The 27,369-nt window shown below is 37.7% G+C and overlaps 3 protein-coding genes across 3 annotated transcripts; all 3 read right to left on the bottom strand.

Moving 5' to 3' along the window:
* Positions 1 to 594: 594 nt before the first annotated feature.
* On the bottom strand, positions 595 to 2,626 carry LOC104214109 (uncharacterized). The gene is made up of 2 exons (XM_009763733.2): positions 2,498 to 2,626; positions 595 to 1,581 (listed from the first exon to the last, which is right to left on the bottom strand). The coding sequence occupies exon 2, from the start codon at positions 1,537 to 1,539 to the stop codon at positions 877 to 879; it is 663 nt and encodes a 220-aa protein (XP_009762035.1). The 5' UTR covers positions 1,540 to 1,581; positions 2,498 to 2,626; the 3' UTR covers positions 595 to 876.
* A 1,428-nt stretch (positions 2,627 to 4,054) lies between these two features.
* On the bottom strand, positions 4,055 to 4,966 carry LOC138885633 (uncharacterized). The gene has a single exon (XM_070166602.1). The coding sequence runs from the start codon at positions 4,964 to 4,966 to the stop codon at positions 4,055 to 4,057; it is 912 nt and encodes a 303-aa protein (XP_070022703.1).
* Positions 4,967 to 6,931: 1,965 nt separating this feature from the next.
* On the bottom strand, positions 6,932 to 7,582 carry LOC104214111 (uncharacterized). The gene is made up of 2 exons (XM_009763736.1): positions 7,343 to 7,582; positions 6,932 to 7,249 (listed from the first exon to the last, which is right to left on the bottom strand). Exons 1-2 carry the CDS (start codon positions 7,580 to 7,582, stop codon positions 6,932 to 6,934), a joined length of 558 nt encoding a protein of 185 aa, XP_009762038.1.
* Between the last annotated feature and the right edge of the window lie 19,787 nt (positions 7,583 to 27,369).

Here is a 27,369-nt window from a genome sequence, read left to right as displayed (position 1 = left end):
TTCTAATTTTTTTAGTAATACGTGATAGTTATTTTCTTAGTTATCTAACAATAATTTTTCGTTAATTTACGCTTTCAAGGTTAATACATGAGAGGATCCCAAATATTTCTACGTTTTCTAAAAAAAGTTCACTATAAAGTCTTAAAAATATAAATAAAATTTATATATTTATATGTCGGTTTGGTTCGGGTTTTTTTACTCAATACCAAACGAAGTCAAACCAAACCTAGTCGGGTTTTCTAATCGGTTTGATTTGATTTTTCGATTTGGTGCGGTTTTCCAGTTCGATTTGAACACCCCTACCCCCAATTACTTATCAATCAGCTGATGGAAATTATTGAAATCATCTGTTATTTCTCATCTTTCACAGACAAGGTTTCACAATCACATTCAATCTACATACCTAAAAACGATGAAGACACGACAACAAGCCATAATTTCTGTCCCACTAATCACCATTATAATTAGTTCATAACTCATTACTTCAGCAAATCATACACTAACTATCACGTAAGAGGAGCCACACTTGGCCCTGTAAGTATGAAACGCCAACTTGAAAAAGAAAAGAAAAAAAGTAAAATGGCTAACCGGGAATGAGGTATAAAATAAAAGGCTTCTTGAATACCTGTTTTCCGCAGGGAAAGGAAAAACTAGGCAATGTCACTAGCACTCGTACTCCTTATCACATACATCTTAAGGGAAAAAAATATGTTATACGGAAAATGCGAAGTGCAGAATCCGCTTGTCACATCAGTTCCTTTGAGTGTAGCAACTCTATCATGAGTGCAAAAGTTCAACGTATTTACAACCATTAAGAATGATTACTACAAGTTAGTATCAGGAACCAGCTGCCTGAGATGAAGAGGGAAAGTTTATTCAGTAACCAAACAAACATAGGAACACAAGAAATCCAACAAGTAAGAACATAAGCTTCAGATTGTTATCTGCCTGTCCTTGGGCTGGCCGTGAAGCATTAGGAACATTCGCCCCACGATATGCAGGATGATATCCAAATGGGTAATTTGATGTTGCACCAAATGCAGTTGGACTGGGAAATCCATGAAATTGAAAACTGAACAACGATGGAAACAACCCGCCAAAACCAGCAGACATTGTAAAGTTACCAAAACTAGCAGATGCTCCTGGAAAAAATCCTCCCACATGACCAAAACCGAGATTAGGAAAAGCATTTGATACTGGCGGAGGAGCCGTTTCAGGTCTTTGCCCTGCTGGCCTGTTAGGAATTTCAACCCCAGGGATCGGTTTTGATCTGGGATCAGTTGAAGTCCGCCCTCTGCCATAAAGAGGGACTAACTTCTCCTCTTGTATAAGGGCCTTACAAACAGGACATTCATGGGATTGTGAGTGAAGCCGTAGCCATCTATAGAGACATGGCCAACAATAGAGGTGACCACAAAGTGTCACAATAGGGTCTTGTGCCAATTCAAAACAGATGTTACATTCAAAATCACCAGCATCATTGCTACTATTTCCTGAGGAAGAAGAACTCTCATATGCACTGGTAGTTGAGTTCTGCATTTCAACAGATATCTCTTATTGGCACACAGATATGCACTTCACCTGTCAATCAGGAGTCCTCCAAGATTAGTTACAAAATCAGAACCAACAGACGTTGCGCACAACATAAAATTTTTAAAAATTAAAAAATAGAGTCAAAAGGCACTACAAATGCGATTAGCAAAATCTAGATAAACAGAATGAATGGCAGATCAGCATAAAAAAGCAGAAACCTTAAACATGATATCCGCCATAATACAAGAACTAGCTGTCACTTTACAAACATTCAACAAAAAATGAGAACTTTTTCTTTTGCTTGAGCATATGATACAATTAAAACGAAAAAAAAAAAAACTCAATTAAAATGATACGTATATGACAACTATAAAATCACCAACTCCAATTCATATATTCAGCCTGGAAATTTGTTGAAGAAAAAACACTCAAAAAATAGTCAAGAGAAAGAAAGAATCGAAATTGATCCATACATTTTTCGAAAACGAAAAAACGCATAGATGAAAGGTAAATCATGGATCAACCAAGCTAGAGAGGAAGAATTTCACCTCTATTTCATTCTTTATGGCATTGAAAAAATCTCTAAGTTTGAAGTGACTTGTAAAGGGCAATTGTCCTAAATCGAATATCCAACTATTTGCTATACCTTGAAATTGAATTTAAAATAGCTTTTTGGACGGAAAATTAGGCGCACAACAAGAAACCCTAAATTATAATCGTACCCCTTGTACAATGACGTAAAGCTGAATTATCTATAATCATAATTCAACCTAATAAATTGTGAAATATAAATGTTCCTATAAATAAAGGAAAGAGCTATAGCTTGCGATTGCCTTAAATTCAGATCAGATCACATAAGATGCAAATTAAAATTAAGAATTACATAAAATTCATGGAACGGACGCAAAATAGGTCAAGATGCGGTGAAATTGATTGATTAATACAAAAGAATTGTAAAACTTACCGATTTGGAAAAACGAGAATGGTGATGGCTTCAAAATGTAATCATTCTCTTGATCTTTGGTCGTAATAATAAAAGCATTGACCCCAAATAGAAGATTCTAGGGCTTTCTACAAGCTTTGGAACCAAACGTGTTCCGCGGATTCAAAATCTACTAGTCAAGCTTCCTAGGAGAAAATTTAGGACACTGTCAATAAGAATCTTCTACGGGCTTCACTCCTAACTTCAGCTCAGCCCGTCCTTCTCTTTGGGCCCCCTAATTTTCCGAAGTCCAGTTAAAACCCAACAACTGTTTGGGGTACGCAATGCTTGCTGAATAACTAAGTATTCCTTCCATTCAAGTGATATTTTTTTTATTGGTTAAAAAATAATTATTATTTTATATTTAGAAACAATTTAACTTTAATTTTTTAAATTTGTTTTTAACATTATGATTTTGTGATCATAAAAATGCTATGGCTTTCAAACACCCACAAGTTACAAAAGTATATATATACTACTTCAAAGTCCTGCATATGAATGTAGCTTTTTTCTTTCTTTTTTGTTGTTGGTAGGAGAGGTGGGTTGCCCTTTCTTTGGGATATATGTCACACCCCAACCTCGGGAGATGGGACCGGCACGACGCCCAAAGGCGCATGTGAACCAACATCCTTACTTAGATCTTTCAACATGAAATTTGGGCCGGCAAAACCTCCAAGTATAGTACCAAAGTTTAAAAGAAACGTTCACAACTGACTATAGAGGAAACTTTAATATCCCAACATTTACATACACATTGGACTCTAGTATACAAGCTTCTAAAAGTGCCATATAACTTAACTTAGTCGAGATAGGGCCCCACCGTACCCAAAATGACTGAAACATATACTTCAATACCTATCGACTTCTGTACAACTACTCTAGAGAAGTGGAGTGCGATAACCAACAGCTGAAACGAGCACCCTACTGAAGAGGGATGTCACCGGATCTATCCATACATGTGGGCATGAACGCAACACCCTAAAGAAAAGGGCGTCAGTACGAAAAATGTACCGAGTATGTAGACTGATAATGTATGTATACCAAAAGCATAACCTAAGAGATATGGATACAATTTCAACCTGAATACCGAAAATAAGTTACGGGGGCATGAACTGTAGTATCCATAAATCATAAATGTATGTAAGTTTTATAAAAATCAAGCCACTCATTAGGCCCATGCATTAGGTGCAATATAATATTATTTACCCACTCTTTGAGGCATATGATCTCATGTCGTACCCAGCCTCATAGAGGACTCGATAAAGTCCCATGCTTTCATCACATCATACCCGACCTCAAGAGGTCTCGGTCTTACCCAGCCTCACGAGATCTCGGTTGTACCCAGTCTTAACAGAACTTAGCGTACCCGGTCTCAAGAACGCTCAGTAATATTTCTTTTTTTTTGGGTAAAAGAAAATTTTTATTTATCTCCCACTGACAAAAAACTTTTACAATTTAGTAATTATGTTATGACTATAACCTTATCTCCTTAAGCTTATTCCTATATATCCCTACTAGGTAGGTTTGCTCTCTAGTATCCTATCTATACAATGTATTTATCCATTCTTTTTCTTTCCTATTTTTCCTACTATCTTTTATTTCCTGCACTCTATACTTGTTGTCTTCCTTGATTCCTTGCCATACTTTTTCTGGAATTGGTACTGCTTTGTTCCACAGTGCCTCATTTCTTGCTCTCCAGATCCCATACATGATTGTTGTGATGATAGATGCTACAAAGTTCCTGCATATTCTCCCTTTGATGCATCTTCCTATCTTCCTCCATATATTGTTCTGGTCTGCATTATTTATTTTGATCTTCAGCCACTTGCATAAGTATTCCAGCAGCCTTCTTGAGTACTTGCATTCAAAGAACAAGTGTTGGATTGTTTCATCTGCTCTTTCACATAGGAGACATGTCTTCTCTTGGCTCACCCCTATCAAGTTCAATCGATCCCTAGTAAGTAATCTCTTCTTCATGATCGCCCATCCAATGAAACAGTGTTTTGGAACATTTAGCCTGTTCCAAATCCATCTAGCATATGGCCATTTGATTGCTTCTCCTCTTCTCCAGTTATAGCCATCCTTAATTGTGTACTGTTTATTCTTTGCTTTCCATCCTCTTTGTTCAAATCCATCCTTAAATTTTTCTTTAATGTCACATATTTTCTTCCAATACCATGTGCAATCCTGAGGTGGCTTGTATTGCCACCAATCTTTCCCTTTTATGTATACATGATTCACCCATCTTACCCATAGTGTATCACATTTCTGTTCTATATTCCATGCATATTTGGCAATTGTTGCTTCATTCCAGACTATGCATTCATGTATCCCTAGTCCCCCTTCTTTCTTTGGTCTGCATACAGTGTCCCAAGCTACCAATGAAGGCTTGTTGGTAATCACTCTCCCATCCCATAGATAGTTCCTGCAGATAGTAACTATGGACTTCATCACTTCCTTTGGCAGTATGAACATGGATGCCCAATAAGTATGAAGATGCAGTAACACAGTGTTAACTAATTGAACTCTTCCAGCATATGAGAGATTCCTGGACCCCCATCCCTTGACTCTTATTAATATCTTGTCTATTAATCTTTCACAATCCACTGCATTCAACTTCTTAGGAGAAATAGGGACTCCTAGGTTAGGGATGGCAATTGGGGCAGGGCAGGGCAGGGTGGGGCAGGGCAACCTTTGACCCACTAAGATTTTGACCCGCCCTGCCCTGCCCCGTTTAGCCTTGTTCCAAAATTTCGCCCTGCCCTGCCCTATTAAGCCCTGCCCCGTTTAGATTCATTTTTATTTTTTTTTCATTTTCCAGTAAATACTTTGTCTTACCCGTATATTTATATAAATACCATATTTTACATCAACTATGCCAAAGAAAAACAAAGAACATCATCTTTGTTTTAAACCATCATCTTCGAAGATTAACGTGCTATTTGGTTTTTAACCATCATCTTCGAAGATTAACTATGAGAAGATACATAATTTTTAACATGTATTGAAATATTGCAATTACATTTCAATATTTGTTGCAATTATATTTGTTTCAATATTTCAATATTTCAATTATATTGCAATTATATGTGTTTCTTAATTGTCAATATTTGTCTTTATAAATATTGACAATTAAGAAGGGACTCCGGCATTCTTTTTAAAAATTTTCACGAATTATAAATTGCGAACAATTAAAGTTGGCATTACTAAATGTCACGGCTGAAAATCATACAGCACATGGCTTCTCTCACTCTCAAGATAATGCATAGTATGTATACTTTGGATTGTCTATTTCTTTAATTGTAGCTTTCACGTTACATTCATTAATACGTAGAAAATTCTACCATCCTTTAAAGGTATTATTCCAAATTTGTGTCTGTGACATCCTCTAGCTACTTCAATATCAATTTATGAAAAAGAAGACATGAACAATAAAGTAAGCAAGGGGCTGACCTACAACCTACCCTGCCCCACTAAATTTTTTCTAAAATATAGTTTTGCCCTGCCCTGCCCCGTCCCGCCCCATTTACATATTTTCCTGCCCTGCCCCATTTACTGTTTTCCCCGCCCCGCCTTGCCCTGCCCCAACTGTCATCCCTATCCTAGGTAGTTGAATGGAAGCTTTCCTTTCTTGTAGCCTGTTATCTCACATAGGTCTTCCATTTCCTTCTTGTTCATGTTTGCACAGAAAATGTTCGATTTCTCAGCATTTACTGTCATCCCTGAAGTGTTGGAGAATGTCATTAGTCCTCTCAGCATCAGCATTGCAAAGTTATATTCCCCTTTACAGAACAGAATCATATCATCTGCAAAACACAGGTGTGTTAGTTGCATCTCCTTGCATTTCGTGTGATACTTGAATTCCTTCTACTTTGTAACATGGCCCATCACTCTTGTGAAATATTTCATACAGATAACAAATAGCAAGGGTGATATTGGATCCCCTTGTCTTGGTCCTCTTCTGCCCTTTATATTCCTATAAGAGTCTCCATTCAAGTTGATGCAGTAGCTTGTTGTAGTTATACATTCCATTATCCACCCAATGAATTTGGTTGGAAAGTTGAGAGAATGTAACATTTCCTTTACAAAATCCCATTCAATTGAATCATAGGCTTTTTTCAGGTCCACCTTAATTAAGCAGCTTTTTGTTGTGTTCTTCCTATTATACAATCTGACTAGATCCTGGCATATCAGAATGTTCTGTACAATTGTCCTCCCTGCCACAAATACACTTTGATTTTGTGATATTATCTCTGGTAACATCAACTTCAGTCTTTTGCATAGCATTTTTGAAATGATCTTATAGACCACATTACAGCATGATATAGGTCTGTAGTCCCCTACTGTTGCTGCATGTGTAGACTTTGGTATCAGTGTGATTGCAGTAGTATTCATTGCTCTAAGCATTTTCCCAGATTAAAAGAACTCTAGGACTGCATCAACAACATCTTTTCCTACTATGTTCCAGCTCTCCTTGAAGAATTGGCTTCCATATCCATCAGGTCCTGGTGCTTTTGTACCATCTATTCCCCATAATGCCTCTTTGATTTCCTGCATTGTAAATATTTTTAACATCTTTGCTCTTTGCTCTTCTGATACCATTGGTCCTGCTTGAACTAATCTGCTTACAACATGCTTCCTGTTCTTCTTGTCTGTACCCAGTATCTTCTCATAGAATTCCACAAAAGCTGTTGCCACTTCCTTTGTTGTTTGCATTGTTTTCCCCTGGCTATCCTATATGGTGAAAATTCTAGTTGCTATCCTTTTTGCCTTAATCATAGAATGGAAATATCTAGTGTTCATATCCCCTTGTTTGATCCATTGTACCTTACTTCTTTGCTGTAGGTATTTTATTTTTGCTTCCTTCCAGTACATATATTCTTTTGTCATTTTCTTCTCGTCTATGCTTAGTCCTTCATTCCTAGGATCTTTTTGTATTTCCTCCTTGTATTCTAATAGCTTCTGCAACCAGATTTCTTCCTTTTTCTCAACATCACTAAACCTGTCCTTGTTTAGTTGTCTTAACACTTTCTTGAGTCTATTCAGCTTTCCCACTATCCTATACATTTTTTATCCTTGTATATGTTGTTCCCAGCTTCCTTCTACCTTGCTCATAAATGAAGTATCCATGCTCCACATGTTGTAATATCTGAATGCCTTTTGTCTTGGTCTATCATTCCCTTCCCATTGTATTATTGCTGGACTGTGATCATACTCTCCTGGTAGCAGATACTACACTTCATCTATTGGTAATTTGTTCATCCATTCTGTATTTATGAATACTTTATCAATCCTACTCATTACTCTATCTTGTCCTTCCTGCTTATTACTCCAAGTATAGTGACATCCTGATGATTTCATTTCCTGTAGCCCACAATATTCCACACATTCCTTTAAGTCTTTGATTTCTGCATATGTTACCCTGCTTCCCACTCTTTCCTCTTTGTTTAGGATTGAGTTCAAATCCCCCATTATTGCCCATGCCCCATTCATTTGATCTGCTATACTCCTGATGTCTTTCCATAAATCATCCCTTAGCGCTAGATCAGTAATATTTCATATTATGTTATTCTATACCCGGCCTTATAGAGGGCTTAATAACGTCTCACGTCATAATCAACTGATCAGTAATTGATTTTGTACCCGGCCAACTATAGCGCAGCTCGGTATATATATATAGAGAGAGAGAGCGCAATGCAAGACTATATTTGAGAGTTATCAAGGTTAGATTCTAAGTGAATTACATTTCACGACCTTACGATACCTTCCGGGAACATCTTAAACTTGAAAGAAAATGTCACCGGTAAAGAATGAATGAGAACATGAACATCAATAACAAAAAAGTCTTACGACATAAGAATCATTTAGAAAGAAACGCTTACATCAAGTCATGCCAAAGAAAGAAAGTCAAATCTCACACCTTTTTAAAGAACTAACTACGCTTTCTAAATTCTTACACTTCTATAATGATTATTTTTGCTTCCAAGGAAGTCTTCAAAATCAGTATAACAAGAAGACAACTGGCTTAGTGATGAAAGATAATCACGAGACCCTTTTCGTTAAATTTTGCTAGGTTCGCTTTGGATTAGCCTTGAATTGTCTAAGAGTTCTTAGAAGGAGTTTGAGTGTATTTTGGAAAATCCTAAAGCTGGTGGGATGTCGTAGAATGAAAAAGAGAGGAGTTGCGTTACTTTTTATATTAGGTGCTAGAAAATTCCGCCCCAAGTGCTAAACAGTTTGCCCCTCACCAGACAATGTGTCAGGTGGGGCAGCTGGCGCAATCTAATAAAATGCATAATCACCCTTTATCTCCATAATGTGCTACCGGCTGATTAGTTGCGCTTAAAGGCTTTATTAATTCCAACTTCTTTAGAGGGGGGGTGGGAAGGTGTAGGGTGTAACATATATATTATATCCTTTTCTTTTGAGGCCACTACTAATATTAAAGTTTGCTTTTCCGCCTAAGGCAAACACTTGTTTTACTAAAAGATGTCTTTTATGTGTAATTTTTTTAGGGTCAATAATCATCATTATTGTTTGCTATAAAATACATGAAAATCATGGGGAGATAAGGTTTTGAATACTAATAAAGAGAAAAATATTATGTGATTTATTTTTCTTCGACTTACACCTTTGTAAATAGAGGTATTTAATACTTTTGTTGGTAGTAAATTACAATTACTCAATAAAATAACAAGAAATATGCACAAGCTGACCAGACACCAACCTTAACAGTGCACTATATCCAGTAATAGAATTTTTATTATGGATTTTTACATACATATACACTATTAGAAACTTTATTACCCTCCCTACTCAAGTTTCAATTTTAATTACCTCTTATATACAAATTTACCAATTATATACACTTTAGGAATTAAATGAGTATCTATTTATATTAGGAATCAATTATTTCTTATCCTTATTCACTCTCCCTTATGCTTTCTCTCCCATCCTTATTCTCTCTCTCTCTCTCTCTCTCTCTCTCTCTCTCTCTCTCTCTCTCTCTCTCCCCGTCTCTATCTATCTCTCAATCCCTAACCTCAGTAATGTAGAGCAAAGGAAAAGAGAGCAGCAATTCCACCATTGATAGCCATTAAAAAGCTTTGAAACTTTGAATTCGAATTTGGATTTTCAAAAAATATTATTTGTTTGAATTGGGTGTTATTGCAAATAATTGGGAATTCTCTCTACGTCTCTCTCTATCTCTCAATCCCTAATTCCAGTAATGTAAAGCAAAGGAAAAGAGAGCAGCAGTTCCACCATTGACAACCATTAAAAAGCTTTGAAGTTTTGAATTCGAATTTGGATTTTCAAAAACCATTATTTGTTTGGATTGGGTGTTGTTGCAAACAATTGAAAATATTGTTTGGAGTTTATATCTCAATTTTGAGGGTGTTTTGCTGAAGATTAGACTTGATTCTGGCTGAATTTCAAATTGAAACTCGAATAAGAAGAAGAATAAGACATGACATACATTATACTACAGAAATTGTAGTAAAGTTATAGTAAAATTATAGAAAAATTGTATTCTGATATATATTATTTAAATATTGTATAAAAGTTGAACAATATTGTATAAAAATTGTATTTAAGTTGTATGATACTGTAGTTGTATATAACTGGGTAGAAATAATATGTGAAAGTTGTAGATAAGTTGTATAATATATAATTAGTTGTATAAAATTTATTTAAATCGTAGATAAAATATACAAAAGACATATTGTATAAAAATTATTTTTAAGTGGTATGATATTGTAGTTGTATTTAACTAGGTAGAAATAATATATGAAAATTATAGATAAGTTGTAAATTAGTTGTATAATATATAATTACTATGTATAAATCAAATATAAAATATACAAAAGATATATTTTATAAAATTTGTGTAAAAAGTATATTTAAGTTGTATTTAAGACGGTGTTGCAATTTGACAAATGCCAATAATGTTTTAAGAGATTGAATTTCAAAATTCCATCAAACTTCCTTTTTTGGATGAAGTAATAAGTTGCATTTCTAAGCATCCAAGGTATGCAAGCATATATGAAAAGAGTATCTCCTGCACATTAAATCTGTTACTACTATCTACAGTTCAAGGAGCCAAGAAAATTCATGAATAAATATTTTCTGCCTCTAGATACACATGCCACACTGGAAATGCTTGACAGAACTTCATTAATTTGTATGCTTAAGCTGTTAGATAATTTGAATCATGTACTAAAACTGTAGATTTAGGGGTCGTTTGGTAGGATGCATTAGATAAAATAATGCATGCATTAGCTTTGTGTATTAATAATACATTGTTTGGTACACATTTTGAACCTATGCATTAGTTATGCAAGCATTAACTATACATCCTATTTGGTATTATCCTATGCATAACTAATGCATAGAAAACAATGGTATTAGCAATGCAATGAGTTTTAATGCATGCATTAGCTTAGTTAAAGATAAAATTGTCCTTCAAAATTTATGTTTGATTAAAATATGCTAGTTAGTATATTAATGCAAGTTCAAAATAATCCAAATAGTGAGAAATAAAATTATATCCCTAGTAAATAAATAAATACTTAGCATATTTTCTTTTTTATAAATAAATATTTAATTTTATTTTACAATATAGGTAGACAAATCAAATAATTTTTTGTAAACTTTTTCATATAAAAATATTTCTCAACATATATTTCTTTTAAAAAGTTAGAGTGTGAACTAGTTTTGAGGGCATTTTTGTAAACAAACAATTCTTTTAGAAATTGTGCAATGCTTTAATACATCAAACCAAACAATGGATAAGAAATATATCAACATAACTAATACCAGCATAACTAATGCAAGCATAATTAATACCAGCATTACTTATACACCCTATTCAGCATTATTCTTATGCACCCTACCAAACGACTCCTTAGTTTCTTCCGGAATTACAAAGGGAAGGAAACCTTAAAAAAAACAAGCATTTCAAGGTATTGGCAACAGATACAAGAAGGAAATTCTATATTGGTCCATAGTGTTCGATATTCCCATAGTGTTCGATATTCGTCAAGCACGAAGAAAACGTAAGAAAAACTCAGAGGAAGTGTAAATACAATGAATATTCAAAGAGGAGAAAAGATCTCAGATATAAAGGGTATAGCAAACAGAATCTGGAGAGAAGAGAGAGAAGATGGGGAAAAAAAGGAAAATGGTGTAACTAAATCCTTGATTGAAGACACTAATAATTGATTGAGAGCCTTTTAAGGTGGAATATATATATTTTGTAAACAAAACTTATTTAGGTCGGGTAATTAACTAAACATAGATATTTTTGGTAATAAAGTTTTTAATAGTATATAGATATGTAAAAATCTCTTTTTATGGGAGAAATTCAAAAATAACCAGATTTACAATTGGTCGTTCAAAAATAGTCCAGTTTTAAAAGTAATCGAAATTTAGCCACTTTTCATGTAAAGATAAATTTGAGCGAAAACACTGTTCAAAACTCGGAAAATACGGCAGTATATTATGCTGGAGTTCCAGCATAAGTATACTTGAACTCCAGCAGATTATACTGGAGTTCCATGATAAGTATGCTGGAACTCCAGCATAATATACTGGAGTTCCAGCAAGTATGCGGTCCAGCATAATATACTGGAGCCAGCAAAGTATACCGGCCCAGCATAATATGCTGGAGTTCATACACAGGTGCACCGAACTCCAGTATATTATGTTGGACCGTAATAACTATTTTTTATTGACTTAGTAAGCGCTGACTATTTTTGAATGGCCAATCCAAAAACTGGTTATGCCGTGTTATTTTTACAAGTATGATGGATGGATGGACTTAATTGGGTTAAGATGGACGTAAAGTAGATCCAATTGAACACATTTTCATTTCACGGGCCCGAACTCCATGTGAAAAATAAGATGAAGAAGGATGATCATTGCGGAGTATGATTTTTTGTTAGACATCACTGTGGCGCGGAAGATATTCAAAAATAGCCAGATTTATAAGCGGTCATTCAAAAATAGCCACAGTTTCAAAAGTAATAAAATTAGTCACTTTTCATGTAAAGATAAATGTGAACGAAAATACTGTTCAGAATCCGAAAAAATACTCCAGTATATTATACTGGAGTTCCAGCAAAAGTATATTGAAACTCCAGTATATTATATTGGAGTTCTAGTATAATATACCGGTTCAACATAATATACTGGAACTTTCCGCGTGTTGGAGTTCCAGCATAACATACTGGAAGTTCATACACGGGTGCACCGATCTCCAGTGTATTATACTGGAACTTTCCGTATTGCAGCAAAATATTGGCTATTTTTCAATTACTTTGCAAACGCTGGCTATTTTTGCCGAAAACTGGCTAGCCCGTACTATTTTTTACCCATTGCGCAGAAGCCACATTTCTACTAGTTGAAGGTTAAACTTGTCTAATTAAATGAGAACCCATAATTAGAATTTGCCAATAATTAAGTCACCAAAACCATAGTTTTCTCTTTTAATTATTAATAGATTGTTTTTGTGTGTGTCTGTTGAAAGCTCTAAGAAACTGGAATGAAGACCAGAAAGTTATTAAGGCAAAAACTTGCTTATGACAATTTTCTAGAACCACTTGGATGTCAATATATTGCTGAAAATATACCTCGTTAAAGCTGAACTTTAGACACCCTTGTTTCGTAGTTGACCCAAACTTAAGTGGCGGATTCAATTTTTTTCTCCAGCAATTGCTGTTTTGTATATTTGAATCATGTCTTCAAAATTTAGCAGGCCAGTTCCATTATTAAAGCAGACTCATATTTGAGAATTTAATTTTTTTTTTTAAAGTATTATGTACTGTTTTTTGCAATCAATTTAGAAACAATTTGATCTATAAAAGGTTGTGGTAGGTAATCTAATTTTTTTTTTAATTTTATAAATTTAACCAAAATGTTTGAATTTACATCTAGAGGTAGAGATATTCACCAGAAGGAATGTTCTGAGAAGCAGATATTAGGTTCTTCGCGAGAATGACACATAAATTATTTGGCGAACTCTATAATGCATGTGTATAAACTAATGCATGCCAATTACAACACATATCAAATGCAGTGTATAAAAGATGTAAGATGTGATTTACAAGCCATTGACGCTATAAAAGATTATTCATGTTTGAGGGTGTATTCTTGTTATTTAATTAAGGCAAGAATGTTGTATTATTATTAGACATCATCCCCTGATACTTGGGTCTAATCAACATGCAGTGGCATTCTTATCATCATAATGTTGATTTCTGATACCAATACTTCGTAGAGTATCAAACTCGATGTATTGATTATGTTAAATGAAAATAATTCAGCTCGGAATAGTGATAATTTTTAGAAATTTGATTGCTTAAGGCTCTAATTTTTCGTATACCACCTGGAACATAGCAAAAAATCAAGGCAGTCCAGGCAGTTGTATTTTTTTGTCTATTTTTATTTTTAATTTTTATCATAAGAACTTTTGGAAACAAAATTTCCGTACAATAAAAACCATATGGCTTGCTTGCTATACAAACTTGAATCGACCTCGTAGAACTACACAAATTATCATAATATTCTTGGTAAAGCTTTTAATAGTGCACATCATGCTTTCTTTATAAAAAAGTAAGAGCAAAACTAAGTAAAAGTGGGAAAAAAATAATCGAAGAATGACTAAATTAAATCAACACCACATTATAATTCTTATTTTATGAGAATTTAAGATTTACTATTTTAACTTGTACTACAATGAGCATCAAGTGAATTTGTGGATTATGTGCGAAGGGAACGAGTCTTTATATTTTGACGCATATCTCGTTGAGAGATATATGAAAATGTTCTGTAATACTTGATCGTTTTCCCTTTTATTTTTTTGTGATATATGAGAATATTCTATAACACTTGATTATTCTTCTTTTTAATTTTTGTTTGAACTCATATAACACGTTCAGAGGTCTTTCGTTCAAATCTTATCAAGCTATGAGTCTATACTTGTATGCGGTCGAAATCGGGCTTGTCTACTACACGACAGATTAGGCTCGGAACATTAGAGATTGAAGACCGACTCTGAGTCCCATCGAACCAGAACACGAGGTTAGAATGTCCGTCATCGAGAACATTGAATCCATGACCCTGGAACCGACCCTGACCCTGAACGAGCTCGAGGAAACATTGTTTGTACAACCAACATGAGATTGAAATAATAGAAGACCGAAATATCTATGACCGGTCGGATATTACGGCGGGAATCTCGGCATGTACCAATAAGGAACCGACAAATCAGCAAATCAGGAATTTTTATCTTCTATAGAATTGTGCCTAAAGTAGTACCTCCTACTATATAAAGGGAGTCTGATTACTTGTAAAAGACATTATTACACACATTTAGAAACAATATACTAATATTTTCTCTTTAAAGTTCTTATTCAATTGTGTTTTGACACTGATCGAAGTGCATTTTGTTCAAGGTTGGCTCACCTCCAAGGTTGTAACTGTTTAATTCGTGTGGTTTGAGGTTACTTTACCATACTTTATTTCAATTGTAATTTAATTTATCACTTTGTATCAATTTAATCCACGTATTCTTAAAATCACTTACAAAGTCAATTGTTATCCGATTTTGAGGGTAAATAGTTTGACGTCCACTGTGAGCTAAGGATAATAGTGGTTGTGTGATACAAATTTCTATCACACACAATTTTACACTTGTTCTTTGAAGTGTCTCTGATTTCAAGTTTAAGCTCAAATGTCAAACTCACAATTATCACCTTTACCTCTTGACAATGAGTCCGGTCACCACGGTAAAAATAACAACATAGCGCCCGGTAACGAGGTACTACTCGTTGATCCCATCGCAATTCCAGTTGCGGACCCGTTGGACGCTAACTCGCATGTGGCTATCGACACAAACCTTCCTACTGACCCCGAGAATATCATCCGTGGTGGAGCCCGATCGACAGTGCAGAATACTCAAAACAATACAAGAGACGGGATCAATCTATGAATGATCTTCGATATATTACAAGCTCAACAGGCGTCGATAGCTCAGTTACAAAACCAAAGCCGCACATCGAGTAGAATTGAACCCGATCAGTCCCGGGAAATCACCCACAAGGAAGAACCGGTCACAGAGAGGTTGAATGAAAACGAGTCGGGTACCAACCCCGAGATCATAAAAATGCTCGAGGAGCTGATGAAACGGATAGAATCAGGGGAGAAGAAAATCAAAGCAAATGACAAAAAGGTGGAAAACTACAATTTCAGGATCGACCAGATCCCGGGAGCACCGCCGATATTGAAAGGCTTGGATTCCAAGAAGTTAGTACAAAAAGCTTTTCCTCTAAGTGCGGCTCCAAATCTGATCCCTAAAAAATTCCGCATGCACGCGATTCCTAAGTACAACGGAACGACTGACCCAAACGAGCATGTCACTTCCTACACATGCGCCATCAAAGGAAACGACTTGGAGGATGATGAGATCGAGTCTCTCTTGCTGAAGAAATTCGGAGAGACCTTGTCAAAGGGAGCTATGATATGGTATCACAACTTACCTCCTAATTCTATTGACTCATTTGCTATGCTTGCAGACACATTTGTGAAAGCACACACCAGAGCTATCAAGGTCGAAACCAGGAAGTCAGACCTTTTCAAAGTAAGATAGAAGGATAATTAAATGCTCAAGGAGTTCGTATCCCGATTTCAAATAGAATGGATGGATCTGCCGCCGGTCCTGATGATTGGGCCATTCAAGCTTTTACCCAAGGACTCAATGTTCGAAGTTCGGTGGCTTCACAACAATTGTAGCAAAATCTGGTAGAGTATTTGGCTGTTACTTGGGCTGATGTGCATAATCGATATCAATCAAAAATTAGAGTCGAAGATGATCAACTAGGGGCTCCTTCCGGGTCCGTTTATCCTGTTAGACCCATCGACAGAGTCAAGAGAGATATCGACTGTGAACCAAGGTCGAACAGGTATCGATACCAGCCATAATATGGGGATCAAAGAAGCAACAGGTCCGAACGGAGTTCTATGAGAAATGAAAGGAAAAGTACCGAGGCCAGAGCAGACGGGGACTCATGAGCAAGAACGGTTTCGACAGAACTATCGGACCTAAAGAAGCACCAAGGTTATCAGAATATAACTTTAATGTTGATATTGCTTCCATCGTATCAGTTATCGGACACATCAAAGACACCAAATGGCCTCGACCTCTATAATCCAACCCGACCCAAAGGGATACAAACTAGATGAACAAACTGACAGTTGAGGGAGGAGGTAGCCCGGTTATTCAACAATGGGCATCTTCAAAAATTCCTGAGCGACCGAGCCAAGAATCATTTCAGAAATAGGGATTCTAATAAACAGACCAAACAAGAAGAACCTCAAAACATCATTAACATGATCATCGGTGGGGTCGATGTACCTCAAGGGCCGATGTTGAAGCGCACCAAAGTATCCATCACAAGGGGAAAACGGACTCGAGATTACATACCAGAAGGAGCTTTGTCCTTCAATAATGAGGACGCAGAAGGGATCGTGCATCCCCATAATGATGCATTGGTAATATCTGTACTCATAAATAAATCTCGAATTAAGCATGTGCTAATTGATCCAGGTAGCTTGGCCAACATAATCCGATCGAGGTCGTAGAACAGCTCAGCCTACAAGATTAAATCGTGCTTGCAATCGGAATTCTAAATGGATTCAACATGGCATGTGAAACCACTAAGGGAGAGATAACATTACCAGTGAATGCCATCGGGGCCATCCAAGAAACCAAGTTTTATGTGATCGAAAGAGATATGAGATACAACGCCCTGTTCGTGAGGCTATAGATCCAACTCTTCACCAAGTATTAGAGTTCCCAATGCCATGAGGGATTAAAATAATCTACGGGGAACAACCAGCCGCAAAGGAAATGTTTGCAATCGAAGAAGTGATTCTGATATCAACACTTGCAACATCAAAAGAACCAAGTTCGGATACAAAACAAGGGTCTAAAGAGAAATTACCGTCACCGGCCACGACCCAATCGGATAAACATAGGACTGATGAAGACATGATTACGGGGTTCCCAAATCTTTTATAGTCCCCGATGATTCCGACACCAAAAAATCAACAGTCGAGGAGCTAGAAAAGGTCACATTGATCGAACATCTACCCGATCGGAAGGTATACCTTGGTATAAGGTTAATTCCCGAGCTCAGGAAAAATTCATTCAATTTCTTATAGCTAACATAGATTATTTCTCTTGGTCCTATCTTAATATGACAGGGATCCCACTGGAGATAACCACTCACAAGCTAAGCCTGGATCAGAAATTCTACCCGGTCAAGCAAAAGAGGAGACCCCAGTTTGAGGTTAAACACGCTTTCATCAAGGACGAGGTATCTAAATTCATTAAAATAGGGTCAATTTGGGAGGTAAAATACCCATATTGGTTAGCAAACATAGTGGTAGTCCCTAAAAAGGGGAACAAATTAAGAATGTGTGTAGACTATAAGGATTTGAATAAGGCGTGTCCCAAGAACTCTTTCCCTTTGCCCAATATCGATCGCGTGGTCGATTCCACGTCCGACCATGAGATCCTCAGTTTTCTCCATGCATATTCCGGGTAAAACCAAAATACGAATGGACCCGGATGATCAGGAGAAAACCACCTTTATCACTAAGTATGGCGCATATTGCCACAACATGATGCCATTCGGATTAAAAAATGTCGGTGCCACTTATCAATGCCTAATAAACCAGATGTTCAAGGAACAAATAGGAAAAATCAATGGAGGTTTACATTGACGATATGTTGGTTAAGTCCCTGCGAGCAGAGGTCCATTTAAAACATTTGCAGGAAACTTTCAACATATTGAAAAAGTACAATATGAAGCTAAACACAGAGAAATGTACATTTGGAGTCTGATCGAGTAAATTCCTCGGGTTCATGGTATCCAACAGGGGAATCGAGATCAACCTTAACAAGATCAAAACAATTGAAGATATTACGATGGTAGACAATATGAAGGTCGTGCAAAGGTTAACCGGGCGCATTGCCGCCCTGGGGCGATTCATCTCGAGGTCCTCCGACAAGAGCCATCGGTTCTTCTCGCTACTGAAGAAGAAGAAGATTTTCTCATGGACCCCGGAATGCCAACGGGCCTTGGAAGAACTCAAGCGATATCTATCCATCCCATCACTGCTTCACACGCCAAAGATAGATGAACAACTATACCTATACTTAACAGTATCAGAGATAACGGTAAGTGGAGTCCTGGTCCGGGAAGAGCAAGGTACGCAATTTCCGCTTTACTATGTTAGAAGGACTCTAGGTGAGGTCGAAACTAGATACTCTTACCTAGAAAAATTGGCATTCGCCTAGCTAAGTGCCTCTAGGAAACTGAAATCATATATCCAATACCATCCTATATATGTTGTGACTACTTACCCATTGCAAAATATAATGCATAAACCCGAACTATCGGGATGATTGGCCAAATGGGTCAGGGAAATCAGTGGGTATGATATTGAATATCGATCCCGGACAGCCATTAGATCTCAAATTTTGGCAGATTTCGTGGCCGACTTTATGTCGGTCCTAGTACCTGAGGTCGAAAGAGAGTTATTGGTAAACTCATAGATGTCTTCGGGAATATGGACCCTAATTACGGACATTGTCTCGAATGTAAAAGGGTTCGTACTTGGCATCGTATTGAAACCACCTACAGGCAATATAGTTAGAAAATCAATTAGAATTGTGAAATTGACTAACAACGAGGCCGATATAAGGCCATCATTGCATGTGTCGAACTAGCCAAAAGCTTAGGGGCGGAGGTGATCGAAGCTAAGTGCGATTCCCTTCTCGCGTTAAACCAAGTTAACGGGACATTCGAGGTCAGAGAAGAACGAAGAAAGGTACCTGGACAAGTTGCAAGTGACATTACATCGGTTCAAGCAGTGGACTTTGCAACACGTGCCTCAGGATCAAAATAGTGAGGCCGATGCCCTTGCTAACTTAGGATCGTCGGTCGAGGACGACGAGCTCAACTCGGGACAGTCGTACAACTCATGAGATCGGTAGTGGAAGAAGGCCATGCGAAGATAAACTCAACAAGCCTAACTTGTGATTGGAGAAACAAGTATATAGAATATTTGAAGGTGGAAAAACTGCCCTCGGATCCAAAAGAATTGAGGGCCCTGCGTACGAAGGCAGACGGGTTTAGCTTGTCCGAAGATAGAACTCTATTCAGTAGAATGTTTGATAGGCCGCTAGCGATATATTTGGGACCGGGAGATACCGAGTACGTTCTGAGGGAATTTCACGAGGGCACCTGCGGAAATCATTCAGGTGCCGAATTATTGGTTCGAAAGGTAATCAGAGCTGGTTACTATTGGATCGACCTGGAAAAGGACGCAAAGGAGTTCATGCGAAAATTGATGAGTGCCAAAGACATGCTCCGATGATCCACCAACCCGGAGAGCTGCTGCATTCGGTTTTGTCATCATGGTCGTTCATTAAGTAGGGAATCGATATCATTGGCCCTCTTCCACGGGTACCCGGTAAGGCTCAATTTATTTTGTTTATGACTAATTATTTTTTAAGTGGGTGGAAGACCAGACATAGAAGAAGGTCAGGGAGAAGGAACTCATCGATTTCATTTGGGACCACATCATATGCCGATTCGAAATGCTTTCCGAAATCGTGTGCGACAACGGGAAACAATTTATCGGTGGCAAAGTGACCAAGTTTCTCAAAGACCATAAGATCAAAAGGATCTTATCAACACCTTATCACGCTAGTGGGAATGGACAACCAGAATCGACCAACAAAACCATACTCCAAAACTTAAAAAATAGGTTAACCGACGCCAAAGGAAAACGGAAGGAAATCCTACCCGAAGTCCTACAGGCATACCGTACGACCTCGAAGTCCAGTACTGGGGCCACCCCGTTCTCATTAGTTTACAGCGTCGAATCTCTAATACCGATCGAAGTCAGAGAACCAAGTATCAGATTCCGATATGCAACAAAGGAATCGAATGACAAGACCATGAGTACGAGCCTGGAGCTATTAGATGAAAAGTGTGAAACTGCCATTGTCCAGTTGGCCGCCCGAAAACAACGGATTGAGAGATATTACAATCGAAGGGCCAACCTTCAACACTTCAATATAGGAGACTTAGTACTAAGGAAGGTCACACTGAGCACCCGAAACCCGAACGAAGGGAAGTTGGGACCGAATTGGGAAGGACCGTACCAAATTATCGAGATCACCGGAAAAGGATCCTACAAACTCGAAACAATGAACGACGAGCAACTACCGATCAAATGGAATATAACTCACTTGAAACGATATTACTGCTAAGGTACGACCCCATTCATTACTTTTTACTTATATCTTGAACTAACATTTGCAGGTGACCAACAAGGAGCGGTACAGATTTTTAGGTATGAAAGCACGCGTTGCACTCTTTTTTCCTTAAACCAGTTTTATCCCAAATGGGTTTTTCAGAAAGGTTTTTAATGAGGCAACAGTGGATCCTACTAACTTAGAATAGAAGACCGTTCATGAATTGGGGTCAAAGATCGCATCATCACTATCCGAGGCTTATCTCAATGATCGACCTCGAATACTAGGGGGCATTACCCTCGGATATCGACTTTACAAGAAAAGAAACTTCGTAATTAAAGGGTCTCGATCGATAGGATTTGTTGTAAGGGCCAAACAGTCAAATAAATTGGGCCTGTATAGACTACTCGAACCCTGGCACAAATCATGTACACATGTATAACTATTATGCACAAAGAATAAAATGAAGTCTCTTCCTTGCGGATAAATATCTTGTCCTTTAAAAATTTTCTTGCATTTCTCAAGAAATTTCCTACATCTGATCCCCTAAAGGTATCGAGCCCAAGGTCCATCTTAATAAGAGTTCAAACAATCACTCTCACTCGGGGACTGCCGTCCGAAAACAAACTCGGTCGGTTCGGGCCATTGGAGCTTGGGGGAAGGCAACGCCCGAATTTTAAAGGTTATGACCATCCCCACTCAGGGACTGTTATCCTATACAAGTCCGGATAACTCAGGGTGAAACACCCGAACTAAAAAGGCTATGGCCAAATTAAAACGGCTCGGAGACGTCGGAGACTCATAACAAAAACAACAAGACCTTAAAATTTCTTAACCAGTTCTAAAAGCTACCCTCGGCAAACTGTAATCTAGAAAAGTATAAGTATTTTAGGGTAAAATTTTTGGTCACACCGAACCCCCACGATGCCTTACAAACAAAATAATATTGAAGGCAAGACTTGCTCGAACCTCTGAGCCTAACCTAACTATTTCATGCTAAGGCATTTTAATCTTTGTGAATATAAGTAACAAAGCAAAGGGAAAAACTCAGAAATTGTTGAAGGGAAAGAAGCTTTATATACATATCAAAAGATTTTTACAAAGACTAATAGACCTTGATACAAATTTATACAAAGGCCAAACGGCCTCAACCAAAAGATAATACAAAAAGCAAAAAATAAAAACATTTGCAAAAGCCTAGGTGGCCTGGTCTTCGCTGGGGGTTGCCTTGTCATCCTCGGGGTCTTCTCCGCCCTCGAATCCGCTTAAACCCTCGGAACCATTATCATCCTTAGGATAACCCAACTTTTTAGCCTCGGCTTTGAGCTCCTCGGTATTCTCAATCTCAGTCGATAAGTCAAAACCCTGAGCATGAATTTCCTCAAGTGCCTCCGTTCGAGATTACCGCTTCGCGTGCTTGATGATATCCTTTGCTCGAACCTAAGTCACCTCGGCATCGGCTTTATAAATAGCCACCATCTCATTAGCATCGACTTTGACCACCTTGGCCTCCGACTTGGCCGTTTCAAGCTCCGTGGCCAAATTTTCTCGGTCGGAGATGGCCGAACTTAGTTGGGACTGAAGCTCCTCGATTATTTTGGCCTGCACCAATGCTTTTTCCTTTACATCTTGAAGATGAACCTTAGCCGAAGCTAATTGTACCCGGGCAGTCTCCTTTTTTTGTGGACAAGTGATCCATGTTTCTTTTCCATTCTTCGGCCTCGACCTTTACTGCATCTACCTCTGCCTGGAGCTGCTCGATCTGATCAAGCTTCTTTTGGACCTGCGGGTTTGTACCATTAGTCACCGTGTCCGAATCATCATCACTGACCTCAAATAATCTTCTTATCTTCTCAACCAGATCGGCGTGCTCCTTCCGAACCACCTCTTGCTTAGCTTGGAGGCTCTTAGCCTCCCCTTCACTTTGCTCGCCGAGAAGTTTGTGAACATCTCTCTTCTCAGTAAACCCTTGAATCTTAGCCTCATATTGGTTTAACTCTTCTCGATACCGGAGAAAAGTTTCATGGTGAAGCACTGAGGCCTACAAACACAAAGAGAAATGTTATGATCATCTATAAATTAATCTAAGTACAAACTAGAAATCATCAAGAGGTATCTGAAGTTACCTAGTTTAACGCATGTTGAGCTTCATTGAACAGGCAGGGCACTTCCACCTCATTCATCTTGGCTTGGTCCTTCTCAGTAATCAAGCACCGAAGGTAACTAGCCACCCCTACCGGGGCAGAAAGGACTCGGGCATCCTCCAGAATCGAGATAACAATCGATCGCTTTCGGTCAGGATCCACGCTTGGAGTTGGGAACCGGTTAACTAATTTCGAGCTTGAGGAAGGCATGCTTGTTCCCGAAGATGGACTCTTCCTTGTCATCTCTAAGTCACCTAAACCGGTAACATCCTTCATGGCGGTAGAATCCATGCCATCGAAAAATCCGCGGAAGGGGTCGTCCGCTCTATGGGCCCCCCTCGTTAGGGCGAGGTTTCACTGGCTGAGCCACGTTGATCATAGACTCAGTGAACGAAAGTGACTCGGTGATGTCTATCATGCCGAGTACATCCTTCAGGGAACTACCCTCATCCTGGGAAGCCTCGACCATGGCCTCCAGATTGTCTCCAACCACTATCTCCACACTGGACCCGACCATGACCTCCTCGTCGGCCTCCCTGGCTCAAGGCAGATCGGCCTTACCTCTCTCTGATTCGAAGACCCCTCGTCCCTCGATCTGCAATCGCACGCGGGCCACTAGTTCAGAGGCTTCTTCTTCTTCTTCTTCTTTAGATTCGTCCCTTAGCTAGCAAAGAGAGTCTGATGATGGTACTTGAGAACTGGTGCTTTCTTTAGATTTTCGCACTAGCCTCCTCCTTGAATTTTTCTTCTCCAAGTCAGAGAACTCGGAGCCATTTTTCTCTTCTTCTCCTCACCCTGTCTCGGAGTAGGGGACTCGGCTGGGCCATCCTCGTCACTGGATGGGGGCCTCCTTGTGACATCCCTGGAAAGACCTACAAAGAGAAACAAAACGAGTAAGAAGTCAGCAGCACGAAGGAAACCCAAGTGTTGTCCACTTAAGAAAGGAATCTCACCGTGAGAACGGACCTCCCACCGACCATTTGAAAGTTCGCGCCATACGCGTTCAGAATATGGCTTTCGAGAAACATGCCCTCGACCCACTCCTTGAGTTGAGGGACTACGTTCGGGACCTGAACAACAGCTACATCGCCACCAAACACCGATAAGAAGGAAGGAAAAAAGAGTAAAAAATAATATTTTGGGAAAAACGAAACTTTACTTCCATTTTATTTTCCACTTCTCAGGGAACGACATGTGCTCGACTGGGATCAGGTCCGAGGTCCTCACTCTAACAACTCATCCTAGCCAACCTCAATCCTGATCTTCATCGATGCTCGAGAATATGGCTTTACTAGCCCGGCATGCAAGTTTAATCAGTCCCCCCTCCCGCCCGAAAAAGTCGGGGACTGTATATGTGCATAAGGTGGTCGATGATGAACGAGCATCTATCGATCTTGCTCACAAAGAACTGGAGAATGATGACAATTCTCCAAAACAAAAAATCTGGCCTAGGCACACCTCGTACCTTTTGCAGAAATGGATGATTACCGGGTCCAACGGGCCCAACATAAAGGGATAAGTATAAAAACTTAAGTATCCCTCGACTTGTGTAGTGATATCTTCATCGGGCCTGAGAACCACCACGTCTTTGTTGACCCAGTTGCAATCTTTTTTAACCATGGGGAGAATTTTTTCAGCGATCGAGCATATGACCTCAAAACCTTCTCACCCTGGCCCGACACGGGTGAAGGTTTTTCAACCTTAAAATCGAAGGTCACGGAGCACCTCCAGGAATGAACGCGCTAAGAGGAGGTTCCGCCGTTGGTTCCTCACCGGCCGGCCATGATGTAGAAGCAGTTTCTTTTTTGGGGAACTGTTTTTGAAGTTTTTGCCATTTCTCTTAAAGATGGAGGAAAAAGAAGAAGAGGAAGTTAGAGCAGTACGCTTAATAATTTGAGGTGGAGACAAACAAAATCCCTTACAAAGGATCTCAAGAAATCAGAGTATAAGTGCTAGAAAATAGAGAAATTGCAAAGAAACAAGGGTAGAAAGTTTGGAAGTATAGTTTTAATGGATAAGGAAGAGGGTATTTATAGTTTTCAAACGACGGTTCAAATCCAGAAGTGGCCGACCAGCAACTGACAAGCATTTAATGCCATTGAGTTGTGACTGACGAGATGTTTCATTTATTTTGTCATTTCTGACATGGAGTATCGAGATGAGAATCAGAAGCTCATATTGTTTCTCGTCGTTTACTCTCAGAAAAAAGAGGGGACTATCTGTATATGGTCAAAAATCAGGCTCGTCTACTGCACAACAGATCGGGCTCGAAACATGAGGGATTGAAGACCGACTTCGAGTCCCATCTAACCAGAACACGAGGTCAGAATGTCTGTCCTCGAGAACATTCCATGACCCCGAACGGACCCTGACCCCGAACGAGCTCGGGGAAACATTGTCTGTACAGCCAACATGAGACCGAAATAACAGAAGTCCGAAGTATCCGTGACCAGTCGGATATTACGGCGGGAATCTCAGCACGTATCAATAAGGAATCGGCAAATCAGCAAATCATGAGATTTTTACCTTTTATAGAATTGTACATAAAGTAGGACTTCCCTACTATGTAAATGGGGTCTGATTACTTGTAAAAGATATTATATTGTTACACGCATTCAGAAGCAATATACTAGTATTTTCTCTTTAAATTTATTATTCAATTGTGTCTTGACACTGATCGAAGTGCATTTTGTTCAAGGTTGGCTCACCTCCAAGGTTGTAACTGTTCAATTTGTATGGTTTAAGTTTACTTTACCATACTTTATTTCAATTGTAATTTAATTTATCACTTTGTATCAATTTAACTCACGTATCCTTGAAACCACTTATAAATTTAATTGTTATCCGATTTTGAGGGTAAACAATACATTATGACTATGTCATCCTTTTCCTGCTTAAATGTGCCAGAATGCCTCAGATTAAAAAGGACATGACAATTTATCGTAATTAAACATAAAGACTTATTCAATATTGTGTGTAACAGTAAATGCTTTTTTAAAATGGATGGTGGACAAAGTAGGTGTGACTTATGTTGCTTGGTGGGCCGGGCCTGAACCGGACCGGACCGGGCCCGCGGTCCTAACGGGCCTGGTGGGCCGGGCCTGGTGGGCCTGAGAAGCCCGTGATGGGCCGGTCTTCATAGATTAGCCCACGAGCCCGAGACCGTTTAGCCTGGGACCGTCAGCCGGGCCTGGGCCGGTCCTGGCGGGCCTAACGGGCCCGACGGATTTTTTTTTAATTTTTTTTTTGTATACACATAACATACAAAATATATAAGGAATATATACATATAACATACAAAATATATAAGGTAATATATACACCTAACATACAATATATACTACAAGAAAATATATAAGTAATAAGTTATAATATATATACATAAGATGCAATATATATACTACAAGAAAATATATAAGAGAATATATATACATAACATACAATACATACTACAAGAAAATATATAAGAGGATATATATATATACATAACATGCAATATATACTACAAGACAATATACAAGAGAATATATATACATAACATACAATATATACTACAACATATATAAGAGGATATATATATATAACATACAATATATACTACAAGACAATATATAAGAGAATATATATATATATATATATATATATATATATATATATATATAACATACAATATATACTACAAGACAATATACAAGAGAATATATGTACATAACATACAATATATACTACAAGATAATATACAAGAGAATATATATACATAACATACAATATATACTACAAGACAATATATATAAGAGGATATATATACATAACATACAATATATACTACAAGACAATATATAAGAGAATATATATATATATATAACATACAATATATACTACAAGACAATATACAAGAGAATATATGTACATAACATACAATATATACTACAAGATAATATACAAGAGAATATATATACATAACATACAATATATACTACAAGACAATATATATAAGAGGATATATATACATAACATACAATATATACTACAAGACAATATATAAGAGAATATATATATATAACATACAATATATACTACAAGAGAATATATGTACATAACATACAATATATACTACAAGATAATATACAAGAGAATATATATACATAACATACAATATATACTACAAGACAATATATATAAGAGGATATATATACATAGCATACAATATATACTACAAGACAATATATAAGAGGATATATATATATACATAACATACAATATATATTACAAGAAAATATACAAGAGAATATATATACATAACATACAATACTACAAGACAATATATAAGAGAATATATATACATAACATACAATATATACTACAAGATAATATACAAG

The sequence above is a fragment of the Nicotiana sylvestris genome, chromosome 2 (assembly GCF_000393655.2).
Source record: "Nicotiana sylvestris chromosome 2, ASM39365v2, whole genome shotgun sequence".
NCBI classification, from domain to species: Eukaryota; Viridiplantae; Streptophyta; class Magnoliopsida; order Solanales; family Solanaceae; genus Nicotiana; species Nicotiana sylvestris.
The sequence above is the reverse complement of the archived record's forward strand: the minus strand, read 5'-3'. Positions and strand labels throughout refer to the sequence as shown.

Bases quoted from the DNA above. Each gene is read 5' to 3' on its own strand.
- LOC104214111 (XM_009763736.1), bottom strand. From the start codon at position 7,582: ATGTATAGGATAGTGGGAAAGCTGAATAGACTCAAGAAAGTGTTAAGA. The intron at 7,250-7,342 runs GTACAATGGATC...TTCACCATATAG, and splicing joins ACCTACAGCAAAGAAGTAAG to GATAGCCAGGGGAAAACAAT.
- LOC138885633 (XM_070166602.1), bottom strand. From the start codon at position 4,966: ATGAAGTCCATAGTTACTATCTGCAGGAACTATCTATGGGATGGGAGA.
- LOC104214109 (XM_009763733.2), bottom strand. From the start codon at position 1,539: ATGCAGAACTCAACTACCAGTGCATATGAGAGTTCTTCTTCCTCAGGA.